General features: G+C 37.6%; 1 protein-coding gene across 2 annotated transcripts in view; it reads left to right on the top strand.

The window, feature by feature from the left end:
* Positions 1 to 18,597, top strand: part of DMXL2 (Dmx like 2) — a 168,333-nt gene that overhangs the window by 31,913 nt on the left and 117,823 nt on the right. For both annotated transcript variants that reach the window (XM_079767911.1, XM_079767912.1), the window contains exons 2-6: positions 7,786 to 7,911; positions 10,265 to 10,336; positions 15,321 to 15,399; positions 16,212 to 16,347; positions 17,396 to 17,462. In XM_079767911.1, coding sequence (XP_079624037.1) covers positions 7,786 to 7,911; positions 10,265 to 10,336; positions 15,321 to 15,399; positions 16,212 to 16,347; positions 17,396 to 17,462 — 480 coding nt within the window. The remainder of the gene's footprint in view (positions 1 to 7,785; positions 7,912 to 10,264; positions 10,337 to 15,320; positions 15,400 to 16,211; positions 16,348 to 17,395; positions 17,463 to 18,597) is intronic.

The following is an 18,597-nucleotide window of genomic DNA, read 5'->3' as shown; positions in this document are numbered from 1 at the left end:
TAACATTTTAATGAGGTAAAAAAAGAGGGTTACTTTGTTTTTCAGACTCAACTAACTGGCAAGGCTCTTCTAACGAAGTTTTTGATGTCATAATGAAAAACACAAAAAAATCTCAGTAATAACAAATACTCAAGTGGGAAAATATGACACACTTTATCTAAGGAAGAGATTCTTTTAGACAAACTAATGAGATCTGTGGACCCAGGGAAAACAGTATATTCATGTGACTAATTTCAAGGCCTGGCCAGCATGGCTCAGTGGTTGAGCATCGACCTGTGAACCAGGAGATCACAGTTGGATTCCTGGTTGGGACGCCTGGGTTTCTGGCCCAATCCCCAGTAGGGGGCATGTAGGAGGCCGCTGATCAATGGTTCTCTCTCATCATTGTTGTTTCTGTCTCTCTCCCCCTCTCTCTTCCTCTCTGAAATCAATAAGAACATATTTGAAAATAAAAAAAAAGAAAGCGGGGCCTCTTAAAAAACCCCCAAAAAACACCATACATATAATTTCCAGGAGTTCACAGACCTCCTGTGACATACCCATTACACTCCAGGTTGAAAACTCTTAGTTTCAATGCTTAAAGTAAAGATAACTTGCCCTGCTGATTTGGCTCAGTGGATAGAGCATCAGCCTGTGGATGAAAGGGTCCTGGGTTTGATTCTGGTCAAGCGCACATACCTTAGTTGCAGGCTCCTCCCTGGCCTGGGCCCTGGTGGGGGCTCATGCAGGAGGCAACTAATCGATGTGTTTCTCTCACATCGATGTTTTTCTCTGTCTTTACCTCTCCTACTCTCCCTAAAAATCAACAGAAAAATATTCTCGGGTGAGATTTAACAACAATAAAGAAAAGTAAAGATAAATTTCTCTTTCCTAATTGAATGGATTTGGTCTCCAAAAATAAGGCTAAAACAAGTGAGGTTTATAATTTTAAAGCACCCTCTTTGACTTTTGAACTCATACTACAGGATTATCACTTATGAGTTATTGTTAGCTACTTATTAATTCTTTATCATTATAAGGACAGCTCAGTCCTTCCATAATAGAAGTCCTCCCACATGAATGGAAGGAATGGTGTTTTTCTGACTCTTTCTCTTTCCTTTGGCCTTATCTGTGTTTGGGCCAAACCTCCTTAATTTTGAGGTGAAATGTTTTATAGGTCAGTACTCTTATCAGTGCAAGACACTGTTATATGGTGCAATGGCACAGGGACAATTCTTCCAGGAACACAAAGGAGTACAACCTGGTTAAGGGATTCCATTTGCTCCAGAAAAGGCTTGGTTGTTGCCCTTTTTTCAGCTTCTCTGTAATGATCCTGTGGTCTGTCTCCCACATGTTTATACTCAGCTAAGACAGATATATTTCATTTACCTACTACAAAGGAGCCCACATACCATACTCTCTGAGGTCATTTTAGTATTTGCTTATAGTCTCAGTGAGCAGCCTCTTTCTCCTGCACTATTACTAGGTGTACCGGTTAAAAATAGCGGATTTTGTAATCAAAGAAAACACGATAATTTCAAGAGAAACATCAAAAGTGCTTATTCAAAGTAAAGTCTATCGCTAGCTACACATTTCCCCATCTTTCAGGTAATTTGTGGATACCGTCCCAATAGAACTTTTCTTGTTTTGAGGCAAACCATTCAGAGGCCCAATTTTCCACTTCTTCGTATGTTCAAGTGCTGTGCAAAAAGTGTGTGTGCCATCGATCAGAACAAGTGATAATCTGAAGGAGCAAGGTGTGGTGAATACAGTGGGTGGGTTAATACTTCCCAGGCAAGATCTTTTAATGCAGTGGTTCTCAACCTTTCTAATGCCACGACCCTTTAACCTTTTGCACGCGGATGTCGAGATTAAAATTACTCTTTGAATGTATCAATAATTTGAAATATAAAAAAATCCAGGTCTTAGGCTCTACAGCAGCGGTTCTCAACCTGTGGGTCGTGACCCACAGGTTGAGAACCGCTAGCAGGGTCGCCTAAGACCATCGGGAAACACAGATATTTACATTACGATTCATAACAGTAGCAAGATTACAGTTATGAAATAGCAACGAAAATAATTTTATGGTTGGGGGGTCACCACAACATGAGGAACTGTATTAAAGGGTTGCAGCATTAGGAAGGTTGAGAACCACAGTTTTAATGTGTCTTTAACTGGTTTTGAAGTGTGTGATGGTGTGTCATCATGAAGTCAAATTACTTTGCCGTGTCTTCTGGAACATTCTGGTAGTTTCACGATCAAAGCATGGTTCAAATTGATTATTTGTTGTCAGTAGCGATGAGTATTAACCATTTCATCTGGTTTTAGAAGCTCATAATACACCACACCTTCCTGATCCCACCAAACGCAGAGCATTGTCTTCTTTCTGAAGTGATTTGGCCTTGCAGTCGATGTTGATGGTTGACCTGGATCAACCCATGATTTTGTGCATTTGGGATTCTCAAAATAAATCCACTTTTCATCGCCAGTCACAATTCGATGTAAAAAAGACTTTCTTTCGTGTCGTTGACGTTGAAGCAACATTTTACTGATGACTTTTCGGTTTTCCATTTGTCTTTCGTTCAGTTGATGTGGCACCCATTTTCCTTCCTTTAAAATCTTTCCCATTGCTGTAAACGATCGGAAATTATTTGCTGAGCAATGTTTAATCTTTCTGCAAGTTGTTTTTGAGTTTGACACACATCTTCATCCAATAATGCTTGTAATTGTTGGTCTTCAAACTTTTTCGGTTGACCTAGACGTCTTTGTCTTTCACATCGAAATCATTACTTATAAAACATTTAAACCAGCGTTCACAAGTATCTTGAGATGGAGCCCGTTCACCATAAGCTTCCCGAAGTATTCAGCAACACTTTTCTTCAAAATAAAGTAATGAATTAAAACTTTCCTCAAATGCGCTTTTTTTTGCATGAAATTTGACATTTTTAAGCGTAAAAATATCTATGATGTTAACACCTTCAGAAAATTTGACATATGAAGTTTCGAAGCTTATTGTCAATACAACAAAATAGCATACATATCAAATCGCTTATTTATCAACATATGTGTAACTCCATCTATTGAAAAAAATCCACATTATTAACTGGTACACCTAGTAAATCCACATTATTAACTGGTACAACTGGTACACTTTCTCTGGTTAAACTGAATTCTAAAAAAAAAAAGGATAGAACAAATTTGCTTTTGACTAAAAATTGAGACAATGGTAACCTCTTGAGTAATTATAGATTTTGTATAAACCTTCACAGCTATTGGTGTTTACTAAGTGCTTACTTGGGGGAAGGGCGCTGTGGTAAATATCTTAGGATCACAAAGATGAACATGGACCTTTTAGTACTAATAAGGCAGAAGGTAATGGAATACAAGTGGGATATTGCAATGGAAAGAGTAGGGGCTTTACTATGAAGCAAATGAATCCTCACTCCAGGAACTTGGGCAAATTACTTATCCTTTTTGGGCCTCACTGTTTTCATCTTTGAAAGGGGGGCCTGTGAGGATATAATGTTTGTAAAGACCATAGCAGACTGCCTGATCATGATAGGTATTCAGTAAGTGATACATTATTATTGTTATTTTAATATATTTTTTTATTGATTTCAGAGAGAGAGAAAAAAACATCAATGATGAGAGAGAGTCATTGATCGGCTGCCTCCTGCTGGCCCGGCTCTAGGGATCACACCTGCAACCCGGGCATGTGCACTGACCGGGAATCGAACCCTTATTGTCTGGTTCATAGGTTGATGCTCAACCACTGAGCCACACCGGCTGGGCATAAGTGATAAATTATTAAGAAAGGCTTTAGTAGATTCCCTTCTGGTAGGTGATTTAAATTCATGACACTTGTTAGACTGGAAAATCAGCCAAAAATCTTTCCTTTTATAGCTACTGTCATAGACTTGGCCAAATTATTAGGTTACGTCAGCTATCTGAACTTCATGTTCTTTGACCAAGTTTCTAGGTACTTGGGCTTCTGGAGCCAGACATTAGGAAGATTTTGAATCATTTATTTGCTATACAGATATTTATGGAGGGCTGCTTATGTGCTAAGTGCTAGGACTACAGTGCTAAACAAGGACACGGTCCTTGTTCTGATGGACCTTTTAGTATTGGGAACCAGATAGACATTACACACATGTTTGTATAAATAATTAAAATCTTGTGAACCTTCAGTTATACAATGCAAGTGATTCAGTACTGATTGTTTATGGTCCTCTGTTCTTCCATGGCTCTTTGTGCCTCTGTGTGTGTGTGTGTGTGTGTGTGTGTGTGTGTGCGTGCGTGTGTGCGTGCGTGCGTGCGTGCGTGTGTGTGTGTGTGTGTGTGTGAATCCTTACCTGAGGATATTTTCCCATTGATTTTTAGGGAGAGTGGAAGGGAGGGGGAGAGATGGAGAGAAACATTGAAGTGAGAGAGACACATTAATTGGTTGTCTCCTGCACATGCCCCAACCAGGGCCAGGGATCGAGCCTGCAACCAAGGTATGTGCTCTTGACTGGAATCAAACCCCGGACCCTTCAGTCTGTGGGCTGATGCTCTATCTACTAAGCCAGACTGGCTAGGGCTGTGCCTTAGATTCTTTAGAGAAAGGTAAAGAATAATAATATGATTTCTCTGTACTTTTGCAAGCTCCTAGTGTGCAGTAGTTGAGTGGGTTCTATTGTAGCTATGACCATGGATATTATATAAAAAGGCAGGCATTGCCTAAGTATAATGTTTATAAAGACCATAGCAGACTGCCTGATCATGATAGGTATTCAGTAAGTTCAACAGGAACCAGTACCAGATATAATTGTTCCATTATGATGGTAATTACTAGTTTGATAAAGGATTTGAGATCATTTTAGACCATAGGTCTCTGTAGTAGCTGCATAATATTCCCGTGTAAGGCTATATCATAATTTATTTAACCACTTCTCTATTGATCGATGGTATGGTTTTTTTTTTTAATTTTTGCTGCTATAAATAATGAGGCAGTGAATATCCTTCTATATACTTTTTGGCAAACTTTTCTAAGTATGCTTATAGAGTAATTTAGGGATTTATTCGATCAAAGAGTACATTGTATTTAAATTTCGATAGATATTTGCCAAGTTCTTTTATCCATGAAGATTCTGATTTAGTAAGTTTGGGGTGGGACCAAGCAGTCTGTGTGTTTAAGTTCCCTGGGTGCTTTTCATGCATCAAGGTTTAGGAATTATTTCAGGATCAGAAAAATGGCAAGATTCCCTGCAGGTAAGGAGTATGGCACATCTATCTCCTCTGGAAAAGATCTGGCAATTATGAATATCTAGGGAAGAATAAGCACCCTTTTTAATAACTGAGCAGTGAGCACCAATCTGTCCACAGTAGCACTTCTAGGGATGACCCATCTTTAGAGAAGCAAGTGTACTAATAATTATCTGGGATATTTTATTTATTTATTTTAACAAGTAATGTTGGGGGAAAAAGCATAAAAATTATAAGGACCTGAGTTTGAACATCTACCTACTAACTGCGTCATCTTGGACAAATGAATGAACTGGAATTTTTATACAATGATAATGACATATCTTCCAAATTTGTTGCAAAGATTAAAGCAGGGTAATATAATATTTATTGAGGACCTTCTGTTTTCTGCTAGTATTTTGTGGATATCTCTGTCATGGCAGTTTTTTATTTAATTGTGATTGGTGATTCACTTGCTCATCTCCCCATTAGACACACTGGGACCACATCTTGTGGTTTTGTAGTTCTAGTCCCTAGTGCACTGGTTTGTTTCTTAATTGAATGATGTATGCCAAGCACTATGCAAATAGATTTTCTATTTTAGTTTTCACAATTATCCCAAGAGGTAAATATTATTTCTTCCATTTTATTACAAGGAAGAAAGCTCAGAGAGCTTAAGTAACTTGCTTAAGATCACACAGTAGTGCAGAACCATAATTAAAGAATCTATGTATGTACTTCCAAACTAGATAAAGTCTATGCTCTTTCCATCAATTCACTTTGCTGAGATAATGCTATAAAACTTTGGAAATTGTGAAATGTTGTTCAAGGGTAAGGTTATTTTGATAATGTAATTTTTAAAACTAGACTTATTTGATAATATAATTTTAAAGATTAGCAGCCTATATACTGAGTGGCCAGATTATTATGATCTCTGAACGCATAATAATCTGGCCACTCAGTGTGTGTGTGTGTGTATGTGTGTGTGTGTGTGTGTATTAGAAGCCTGGTGCATGAATTCGTGCATGGGTGGGGTCTGGCCAGCCTGGCCAGGGGGACATGGGCGGTTGGCTGGCCTGCCTGCTGGCCGAACTCCTGGTCGAGGGGACAATTTGCATATTAGCCTTTTATTATATAGGATATACACTGAGTGGCCAGATTATTATGCGTTCAGAGATCATAATAATCTGGCCACTCAGTATATGTGGACCTCTTCAAGGCATAGGTCACTGACTTAGGTGCCTGGACATGTCAGCCCTCATTATTGGATATCTGTATTTTGTAGGACATGACCATATTGCATAATGATGTAGAAATAGAAAAAATACTACCTCATGCATTTTATATTTATGTTGCTTTTAATGCAGCTTTTTCATTCGAGAATTAGATTGTTAGGTTGTTTTGAGTGTTTAGTCATAAGGCAAGTTTGGAAGAAAAAGGAAAATGTCCCACTGCCTGTCCCTATCCTCCTATATAATAAAAGGGTAATATGCAAATTGACCCTAACAGCAGAACGACCAGAATGACCGCTGGACCAGTCACTGTGAGGCGCACTGACCACCTCTTGGTCCCTTCCCCTGGCCATCAGGCACCAATCACCCGATGGCAAATGGGGATCTGGGGGTGGGTGGTGGTGGGGCCGGCTGTGGGCAGCTGGGGAAGATGGCCCTGATCACAGGCCAGGCCTAGGGACCGTACCCATGTACGAATTTTGTGCGCCGGGCCTCTAGTGTCATCATAAAATTCACAAAGTTGCAAAACAGGAATAGCATACACCAAGAAGTTTGGCAATAGGAAGAAATATGTGGTTTTACTCATTATAGTTATGTTGAGCAAGGGAATTTCCCAGGAACCCAATTTGGTCTTATATTGTATTTTCCAGACCATATAGTTATATTTGCCAACATTTTATACAAATCAGTTTATTTTTTTTAACCTTTTTTTTTTTTTTTTTTTGGTGAAACCACTTTGGGTTTGTTTCCTATCTTTCTCATGCCCGGTAAGATTGAGGAGAGTGGGCAGGCAGGCTGCATCATGGATTCACTTATGCAGTTGATGAGTTTAAGTTTAGTCTTTGCCTTAGTGCATGTAATTCTGTCTTGAGGGTTCATGTCTATTTAACTAGCTCTTTAAGCCATGTGGAATTGTGTTGGAAAATGCAAATGATTTCTATCTTTCTCAAGCCTGGTTTGAACCCTGGGAACACAACTGCAGCCTTCAATGCCTTATTACTTTCAGATGGAGATTTTATTCTTTAGGGTTTACTGAGATAACTTTTGGAGAGAAGCTCTGAACAGAATGACTTATGACCTGCAAGACAGTGTTTAAGAACTGAAAGAATATTTTGTTGTTGTTGTTGTTAGTAACAGTTGTTGAATGATAATGTGTGGGGTGCCATTACCCTATTTGTTTTATGTGAATTTTAATGTTATTTGGAAATTGATATTCTTAATATTCTTACATTAACTATTTTTTAAAAATGTGTCAAAGTATACATTTCAATAGCAACAAAATCTAAGCTAACTATTATAATAATTCAAAAGTTACATATCTTACATATTGTAAAACTTTTTTTTTCAGGCGTATGGATCAGGCTGTGACATTGTTATTTTGGCAAGTGACTTTGAATGTGTGCAGATCATTCCTGGTGCTAAGCATGGAAACATCCAAGTCAGCTGTGTGGAGTGTTCTAACCAATATGGAAGAGTAAGGGATTTAATTACTTTATTAAATGTCTCTTAATATATTTAACAATCTCAGAAATATTCTAATCCTTTTGTACAAGGCTTACCTACAATTTCCTATTAATATATCTTGCTTAGGTGGCTACTGATAGGAGTGGGTGAAGTGATAGATTGTATACAATTGTAAAGAGCCATTAAGCTGATGATGTGATAATTAACTCAAGTTTCAATTACTTTAATGAAAGTTTATTTGGTGAATGAAGAATCTTAAAGTTCATTCCTTTACACTTTAAAACAGAGGGCTTAAATTTCATCATGTGTATCCCTCCTCCAAAATTTCAAGCATAATGTACATCAAATTTTGGTTATATGTAAAGTAAATATAGCATATTGTATATTCTAGCAATTCAGTAAGGCCAATATTGTATAGCAGAATTGAAATACTTTACAAGAATATGAAAATGAGATTTTTCTTGTAATAATGATAATAATTTAAACCGTCTTAGTGTTCTAGAAATTGTTCTTTACTGACTAACAATAAATTATATCAAAGATATATTAAATCATAGTATTCATGGTGATGGTGATAAATAGTAATCATGTAAGTTTATGCCAAATAATAAATTATTCTACAACTTCTACTGTTCTTCCCTGCTGCTTGTATCAAGCTTTAAATTTATGTTAATGTACCATAATATGGCAGTCCAGTGACATAATTGACCTAGAATTGAAACACTGAATTTCCTGGTGTGTTCTGATACTTGTTTGTTGTTTTTCTGATTCTTTGTCATGGTTTTCCTTAAGCAACCATTGTTTACTTTTTTGGGAACACTGAGAGTGTCAAATTCTTTCATTAATTTTTTATTGCTCATCTCCCTAGGCCAAGCAAGGTAGCTTTAAACCTACCTAGAGATGTATGATAATTGTCAGAGATAAATTTTTATAAATTATGTATGTGCTGGTGGATAATCACAATGAACATGTTCTCTGGGAGCAAAGTTTTTAAAAAATTTGGTGTCCATAACTGTTTCTACTTTTCCTTACCTGATTGATAGCCTTTTTAAAAAATCCTCTCCTGAGGGTATGTTCATTGATTTGAGAGAGAGAGAGATCGATCAATCGGTTGCTGCCCATATGTGCCCCAACTGGGGATCGAATGGCAACCTAGGTATGTGTCCTGACCAAGAATTGAACCTGCATCCTTTCAGTGTGCAGGATGATGCTCTAAGCCACACTGGCCAGGGCCTTACTGGTTGAAAGTAAAGAAGGCAAAATTGTGACATCTTTGATGTATTGTCTTTTATTTCCCTCCTCTTTTATTTCCTTTATTCCCAGTGCTTGTGACAACTTTCACATTTATGACCTTGTATTAGCCAGCTGTAACCATTCATTGACAAGTTGAATGTCATGATTCATAACACTTTTTGCCTAAGTATTACCTCAGCCAGGCATTTTAAGTAGCTTCCCCCACCATTTTGGATGAAAAGCTTTTTCTTGGAAAGAACGTTAGATATTAATAACAATTAAAATTACTTTTTTGGCATGAGAGTACCTTGAAATTACAGTGCACCCTTTTTTTTAGCTGACCTTAAAAGAATATATACCTAATTTAGTTTTATAGGTTAACCCATAGGTCCAGAGGTGTCAAAAGGGATGGTTTTGGTCTGTTCCCTATAGTTGATTCCCTCTTGCCAAGAGCAGGATGAACTGGGAAATGTCTTTCAAGGAATTATTGGAAAGCAGGCTCTGGTAGTTCCTAGGAACAGAGGGATTTATGTCCCCTCTTACCAGGTATGTGACCTAGAGCAAAGTCTCCTTGGCTCCCAAATCCCTAGCTAAGTCAGCTCTTTCTCCTCCAGTTGTAGCAGATGTCTCTCTTTCTCCTTAGTCCATTTTCTCTATTCCTTCTTTTAAAATCTAGATGGTTTTTCCAATTGACATTTTTGTTTGATGGTATCATTAATATAATTTTATTTGACATATTTTAATGCTTGTTATTCTTTGATTTTTTTTCTACTTGTCATAGTTTTTATATTTACTGGACTATGAAGTTTCTAATAGATGTACCATTGAAATGTGTTTTTGTTAATAAAGTTATTTCAATATTAAAAAATACATATTCTTATAGAAAACGATGATTTCTTTGAATGAGTCAACCTTGTATTTGATATGTGAAATAAAGCCTGCTGACTTTTTGATAAAAGAAGAGATTCTTAAGTTCAGTAATTTTCCAATTATATTTATGAAAGGGAATAAATCGTGAATACTGTATCGGGATTGTATTGTATATAATTAGTTTACACATCATTGTAACAAGGAGGTTATCTTTAATTTTCCTTCTCCTAAGTATTAATGCTTTGTTTATTCTTTTTTAGATTGCAGCTTCATATGGTAATGCTGTTTGTATTTTTGAACCTTTGGGCATAAATTCTCATAAGAGAAATTGTGTAAGTATTAAATGATAGTAGAAAACATTTAGAATTCAATTTAGAACCAAATCTATAGTAATAAAGAGCTTCTTAGGAGCTGGTGCTGACGGTGATCTGGAATATCAATGTGAGGTTGGTCTGATGCTTTGGGGTAAGAACTTTTACATTCACTGGGAATATATCCCTTTGCCTTTTAGGAACGCAGTTTTCTGGAAGGTTGCTAATTGAGATTTACCTTGTTAATTGGGATCTTTCCTAGTTGAACTATTATTTCTTGTCTAGATTACTAGACTAGTCTCTGTTTTCTATCCTTTTCTGCCCTTCTCTCTTCTCACTGAAGCAGATTATGACACATCTCTGCTTAAAACTCTGTAATGGCTCCATATTTCCCTCAGATTCAAAGGCAAAAAGCCTTAGAATAAACTACTGCTTTCTCCCAGCATCCACTTATTACTTCTCACAGTTCATCTTGTACTATTCTTGCCCTCTCTGATATCACTCAGGCCACACTAGCATTTTTACTGTTCTTTAAACAGTTATTTTCCTATCTTAGGGCTTTGCATTGGTTGTTCGTTTGTCTGAAATGTTCTTTCTCTAGATAGCTCCTGGGCCAGCTTCTGCAGATATTTGAAATCTTTGCTCAATAATACCTTCTCAGTGGGTTCTACCTTGACCACCCTTTAAAAAATTGCACTTGCATCTACACCTTTAACTCCCATTCTTCTTTTTTTTTTTTTATAATATATTTTATTGATTTTCAACAGAGAGGAAGGGAGAGGGATAGAGAGCCAGAAACATTGATGAGAGAGAAACATTGATCAGCTGCCCCCTGCACACTCCCCACTGGGCACATGCCTGCAACCAAGGCACATGCCCTTGACCGGAATTGAACCTGGGACCCTTGAGTCCACAGGCCGATGCTCTATCCACTGAGCCAAACCAGCTAGGGCTCATTCTTGTATTTTTAACTTTTTTTCCATAGCACTTCCCTTGTTTATTTACTTATTGTTTACTGTTTAGAACGTAAACTCCATGAAAATAGGTAGCTTTGTTTTTTGTGCGTTCACTAATGCATCCCAGTACTTAGAATCTATATCTGGAACATAACAGGATCCTAAATATTTGTTGAATGAAGGAGTTAAGACCTTAGCTAAATTCACTTACCAGCTAAGTGATCTGGCATACCACATTGAGAACCAATGAGAGTCATTCTGAGTTCTGTGTTTTATTTTATCTTAATATTCAGAAAATCCCATATGATTAGAATTATTAACCCCTTAAAAAACACTGCATGAATTGGAACTCCACCATCACTCACAAATAGTCAAAACTGCCAATATGAAATTTGAATTTACCAGTAATTTTTAAAAATATATATATTTTTATTGATTTCAGAGAGGAAGGGAGAGGGAGAGAGAGAGAGAAACATCAATGATGAGAGAGAATCTTGGATCGGCTGCCTCCTGCATGCCCCCCACTGGGGATCAAGCCTACAACCCAGGCATGTGCCCTTGACTGGAATTGAACCCGGAACCCTTTAATCTGCAGGCCACTGCTCTATCCACTGAGCCAAACTGGCTAGGGCTGCCAGTAATTTTTTAAAAAGTTTATATTCTTAAATACATTACAGCAAGTGGTTTTAATGTTTCAGTAAATGTATATATTTGAGTTTTTTTTTACATTGCCAAGAAATACCAATTAAAATATTAGTCTTTTTCCTGTGATAGTTTTATGAAATGAATATCAAATTTTAAAGTCACATCGAGTATTTATTAAAAATTCAGATTCCATGGCTGGGAGTGGGGGGTGAAGGGAGCCTAATATATGGTGACAGAAGATGATTTGACTTTGGGTAGTGGGTACACAGTGCAATATATAGATCTTGTATCATAGAAATATACACTTGAAACCTATATGATCCCATTAACTAATATCACCCTAATACATTTTTAAAAATTCAGAATCCAGGCCTCATTTCTAAATTTCTGCTATATGTTTGGTCCACAGATTATACTCCAAGAAATACTAAAGGAAAGAATATTAGGGATGTTTATAGTTTTAGGAATGATTTAATTAGTACTTTGAAATAGATCTGTTGAACAGTATTTAAAATACTGTTGTGCCCTAGCCGGTTTGGCTCAGTGGATAGAGCATCGGCCTGCAAACCGAAGGGTCCCAGATTTGATTCCCATCAAGGGTATGTACCTTGGTTGTAGACTCCTCCCTGGCTCAGGCCCTGGTTGGGGCTTGTTCAGGAGGCAACCAGTCGATGTGTTTCTCACATCAATATTTTTCTCTTTTTCCTTCTCCTACTCTCTTTAAAAATCAATGGAAAAATATCCTCAGGGGAGGATTAACAAAAATAATAAAAATAATAAAATACTGTTGTGATTGTAGTCTGTTCAGCAGTGGCAGGGAAAATAACATTTTCCTGGTTAAAAAATATGAAGTTAGTTTGGGATAATAAAATTCAAGTTTTGCAGTTTTATTTTAAAATTATGGCTGTAGATAAATAAATTATTAAATAAATTAAATAAATCTTAAATAAATTATTTCATTGTTGAATACTCTAAAAATATTATAAAGAGAGAAGGAATTACGATTCATTAATATTACTGTCCAAGCAGTTAATGTATAACTTGCCTAAGGTCACATAGCTTTACATTGCAGAATACTTTCACAAAAGGCTACTTTATATTTATATACTACAAAGAAATATCTAAATTTCTTTTTACTTAGATACTGTATGTAATGGAAAAGGCCTTGGACTTTCAACTTTAAATCTTTCTACCTTTTAGAATGAAAATAGTTAAGAAAAAAGGATGGAAATTATTCAAATAAATTTAATATAGGTCAGGTTTGTGGATTTTATACATTATGTAATTTAAATTTGTTGACTTTATGGGAGGTATATCTAGTTTTATTTTAGATACTAGAGGCCCGGTGCACGAAATCGGCCTGCACCATCTCGCAATCTGGATCCTCTCCAGGGATGTCCAGATCGGGCCTAAATTGGCAGTCAAACATCTCTCTCGCAATCTGGGAGCTCTGGCTCCTAACTGCTCATCTTCCTGCCTGCCTGATTGCCCCTAACCACTTGCCTGCCTGCCTTATCGTCCCTAGCCATTCGCCTGCCTGCCTGATCACCCCTAACTGCCTCTGCCTTGGCCCCCGCCAACGTGGCTTTGTCCAGAAGGACGTCTGGAAGGTTGTTCGGCTGTCCAGTCTAATTAGCATATTACGCTTTTATTATTATAGATAGCACTTTTTTCTAAGGTGCATTTTATTTTATTTTTTAAAAATGTATTTTTATTGATTTCAGAGAGGAAGGGAGAGGGAGACAGAGAGAGAAACATCAATGATGAGAGAGAATTATTGATTGGCTGCCTCCTGCATGCCCTCTACTGGGGATTGAGCCCACAACCCGGCATGTGCCCTTGACTGGAATCGAACCTGGGACCCTTCTGTCCACAGGCTGACGCTCTATCCCCTGAGCCAAACCAGCTAGGGCTTATTTTGTTTTTATAAACATTCATTGAACATATGCATTCTAGCCATTTTAGCGCTAAAGACAATTCCTGCTCTAGAAGAGTTTAATTTCATGGGAGAATCAAACATATGAACACATAATAATTCAGTGTGACCAATCCTCTCTAATAAAAGGGTAATATGCAAATTAACCATCACTCCACTACACAAACCACACCCACCACCCAAACCATGCCCACCAGCCAATCAGGGAGAGTATGCAAATTAACCCCAGCAAAGATGGCTACCATAGGGTTTCCCCGGCAACAGAAGAAGCCAAGTTTTCCACACACTCTGGCGGGCCCAGGCCTCCACTCAAGGATACAAAATTTCAATTATAGAAGGTAAACAAATCCAAGCGGCAGCCACTGATCCAGCAGGAGGCTTGGCTCTGCTCCAGGCTACAAAGTTTCAATTGTAGAAGGTAAATAAATTCCAGATACCAGGGCCTCTGCTTGGGTTGCCAGGGGTGTGGCTGGCCTGCAAACCACCACAGGCCCCTAGCCCAGGCCGACACCCCAAGGGAACCCCACCCTGATCCAGGACACCCTTCAGGGCAAACCAGCTGGCCCCCACCCATGTGCCAGGCCTCTATCCTCCTATCTAATAAAAGAGTAATATGCAGATTGACCATCAATCCAACACACGATATGGCTGCCCCCATGTGGTCAAAGATCCTGCCCCCATTTGGACACAAGATGGCCACCACAAGATGGCCAGCAGGGGAGGGCAGTTGGGAGGTACCAGGCCTGCAAGGGAGGGCAGTTGGAGGCAATCAACCCTGCAGGGGATGGCAGTTAGGGGTGACCAGGCTGGCAGAGGAGGGAAGTTGGGGGCAAACAGGCTGGCAGGGGAGCAGTTAGACATCAATCAGGCTGGCATGGGAGTGGTTAGGGGGTGATCAGGCTGGCAGGCAGAAGTGATTTAGGGGCAATCAGGAAGGCAGGCAGGCAAGCAGTTGGGAGCCAGCAGTCCTGGATTGTGAGAGGGATCCCAGATTGGAGAGGGTGCAGGCTGGGCTGAGGGACACCCTCCCCCTCCGTGCACGAATTTCGTGCACCGGGCCTCTAGTATTATAATGATAGAATGTAAAAAGTGTTAGGAGTGCTGCTAGGATGTCAGAAAAAGCTTCACAGCAGAGGTGATGATTTATCCAGATCCTGATGTAAGCATAGGAATTTTCAGGTGGAGAAGAGAGGAAAAGCTGTCTTAAGTATAAGCATGTGTTTATAGACATGGAAAGAAGCCTGAGAGAACATGCTTTGTTTGGGCATGGCAAACAGTTGGATATGGTAGAATAGACAGTAACTGGAACCATTGGAACTTTTCAAAAGAACAATATTTTGAAAGTAATAGTGAAATATTTACGTCTTTATTTTAGATCATAAGGTCTTAAGTTGAAGAAAATGATATAGTGTTTGTGGATATTATTTTCAAAACATACCTTTTTCTTTTTTCTCTTTATATGTTTCAGCAACTCAAGTGTCAGTGGCTTAAAACTGGGCAGTTTTTTTTGAGTTCCGTGACATACAATTTGGCATGGGACCCTCAAGGTATTCAGTAGTTCTATTTAGAAATTATGAAAATTAAATAATTTGTTTAAAATGTATGACGACAATGTGATATAATAAGAAAGTGCTCAACTGTAAAATTTATTTTTGCTAGTGAATGAATGTACTTTTTTCCTTCTTGGTGCACATGGCTTTATACAGTGCTGAATTTACTGTTAGTTCTGTGCTTTCCCCCTGCCTTTGAATATTGTATTTTAAGAACAGTGATGATTTGTTTCTTTAGTGAACATGTACTGCATTTTATCCTTAACTGTATTTATTAAGAAAGAAAATCAGAAATTAAACAGGACCAAAAAAACTCCTATCTTATTTTGTTATTTGTATTTCAGGAAGTTATTTTCTTTAATTTTGAAAGATTAGAAGCTTCTAATGATAATGGCTTTTGTCCCATTTAACATTCACAATTAATTAAATTAATTTTTATAGTCCAAGTAGAAAAACAAATTTCACTAATTTTTAGTTATGTCTTACATCTTGACAACATCCTATGTGGTATTTTGGGGGCTTTTTTTTAAAAAAAATTCTACTTTGCTGTTATTTTTTAAAAAAGATTTACCTGATATAAGCTCTTTCTCAGTAAAGCTTTTTTTGTGTGTTTGTTTTTGTTTTGTTCTCAAGTTTCTGCCAAGAACTACTCTTTTTTGTATAGTGGATTCTTAGAGCTTTTAAATGGATATGTCCCAAGTGTTTTGCATAGAAAATATTGCTCATTTTTCACAATATAGTTTAGAAGCCCACGTGTATGTTCTTTCTCTAGTTTTTGCTTATTCATCAGAACATTCTTTAATTTTCAGATAACAGATTGTTGACAGCAACTGATTCTATTCAGTTGTGGGCTCCTCCAGGAGGTGACATTCTGGAAGAAGAGGAAGAAATTGATAATAAAATTCCCCCTGTTTTAAATGATTGGAATTGCATCTGGCAGTGCAAGTTAGTGTCTCTAACTCTGTTGTTGTGTTTGTTAATTTTTAAAAAACGTTGCCTAAAATATGTTACCTTTCACAATCATCTTTATTTTTTGATGGTACTGTTGCATTTAGCAGCCTAGAAAGTAGAATTTTTCTAACCAAAAGTCATTATAATATATCATTCTATCTGTGCTATAGTTGGTTGTTTAAGAAAAGGACAAAAATATTTTCATAGTATAACTCAGGACTTGGGTTGACAGGGTTGCACATAGGAATTACTCATTATTAGAAGAGATGTGGATGGTGAAGGGGAGGGAAAAGATGTGATGAAAATTGCCAGCCACTCTTTCAAGTGGAAGGATGGCTGAACTATTAACAATGTGGATTATGTGAAGGGGACCAACTAGCCAGGGAAGGTGATGAGCTTAGTTTTTAACATGGTATATTTAGGATGTTGATGGGACTTGTAGGTGGGGATATAATTTATACATTTTAATTACACTCTTTTTTGGATCCCTAAAGTAAACTCTGCATTAGTTTTAATTAATTGTATTTTTAAAGAGGTGATATATTTTATTTTTAGAGTGTTGAAAACACTCTTGTTCTGATTATGTTAAAAATCTTATTTTGACCATCCTATATACTCCTATATAATAAAAGGGTAATATGCAAATTGACCCTAATGGCAGAACGACCAGGAATGACTGGTCGCTATGATGTGCACTGACCACCAGGAGGCAGATGCTCAATGCAGGAGCTTCCCCCTGGTGGTCAGTGCACTTCCATAGGGGGAGCATCCACGGGGAGTGGGCCTAAGCCGTTAGTTGGACATTCCCTAACTCCTGGCCTGCCAGAGGGATGTTTGACTGCCAGCTTAGGCCCAATCCCCCGGGGAATGGACCTAAGCCATCAGTTGGACATCCCCCGAGGGGTCCTGGACTGCAAGAGGGCGCAGGCCTGGCTGAGGGACCCCTGAATGCATGAATTTTCATGCACCGGGCCTCTAGTTTATATATACAGTGTTCCAGATTTTTAAAATGTTAACTCTTTAACCTTTTTTTTTTTTTTAGAACTGCAGTATCTGTACATTTGATGGAATGGTCCCCTGATGGTGAATATTTTGCTACTGCTGGAAAGGTAAAGGACCAAACAAAACAGAAACAAAAGAAACAAAACAAAGATGTTTCTATTCTCATTTTCAGTTTTCTCATCTGTAAAATTGGGATAATCTTACTCTTTAAAGATGGCCTGAGGCATAGTAATAGATTTGTAAAAGATTAGGTATGTTTTCTGTAGGTAATAGGCACTGGGAAATAATGGCTATTATTATTATTTCACCTTTTAAAAAGTCTATATTTTTAAAAATTAATTTTTATCTTTCCAAAATAGCATGTGTGCATAATTTAAGAAGTAAACTAGTACCACTAGAATCACAATGAAAAGAAGCTTTCCTTCCTTGAGGCAATTATTTGTCAAATTGCACATTTTGGCACTTCCTCCCATGTTCCTAAATAACTTGCTTTTGCTCCCATTTCTTGATTCTTTTCCCTTTATTTTTATGTATCACCTCTTGGAAACTGAGACTTAGTTCTCTAGCTGATGATTCTAACCCTCTTTCTACTTTTAGCACATACACACATTCACTTCCCTTCCTCCTGTCTTCCTGAGGTATCTCATAATTTTGCATAAATCAGTATTTATTGTTTAATTATTGATTGTGAAAAATATTCTTCACAGAATAATTACTTTGGTGTTAATAATTACTGTGTTTTACTCATTGCTTAGTTTTCTGTTTACCTAATTTATCTCCTAAACCTCTGATCATTTTTGAATCTTCTCTCATTATAATCCCACATAGGAGGTCGATATTGTTCTCTTTTCTCCAATCTGGGTTATGCTCTCCAAGTCTAAAGTAGCAGACCTATAATTTTGGGGTTTTCTTTTAACGACCTCAGGAGATTTTCTTTGCTTATCTCCTTTGTTATATTCCCTGTTTCTTAGCATCATTTGTCTTCCTCTCTCCTTGATGAAGATATCCTTTAGTAGGTTCCTTAGAAAAGTTGGAGGGGAAAAACATTTTGAGGCCTTGCAAATCTGAATAAATATTTCTTTGGCTTTTATGTTGATTTGGCTGGGCAGAGAATTGGGTTGAAAATATTTTTCCCTGAGAATTTTTTGTCATGGTTCTATTGCCTCTTAGCTTCCACTATTGCCATTTGAGAAGTTCAGTGCCATTTTGACCATACTGACCTATCTTCAGCTTATAGAGGTT

Source organism: Cnephaeus nilssonii (assembly GCF_951640355.1).
Source record: "Cnephaeus nilssonii genome assembly, chromosome: 4".
NCBI lineage: Eukaryota > Metazoa > Chordata > Mammalia > Chiroptera > Vespertilionidae > Cnephaeus > Cnephaeus nilssonii.
This window is presented reverse-complemented; position numbering and strand designations above follow the sequence as displayed.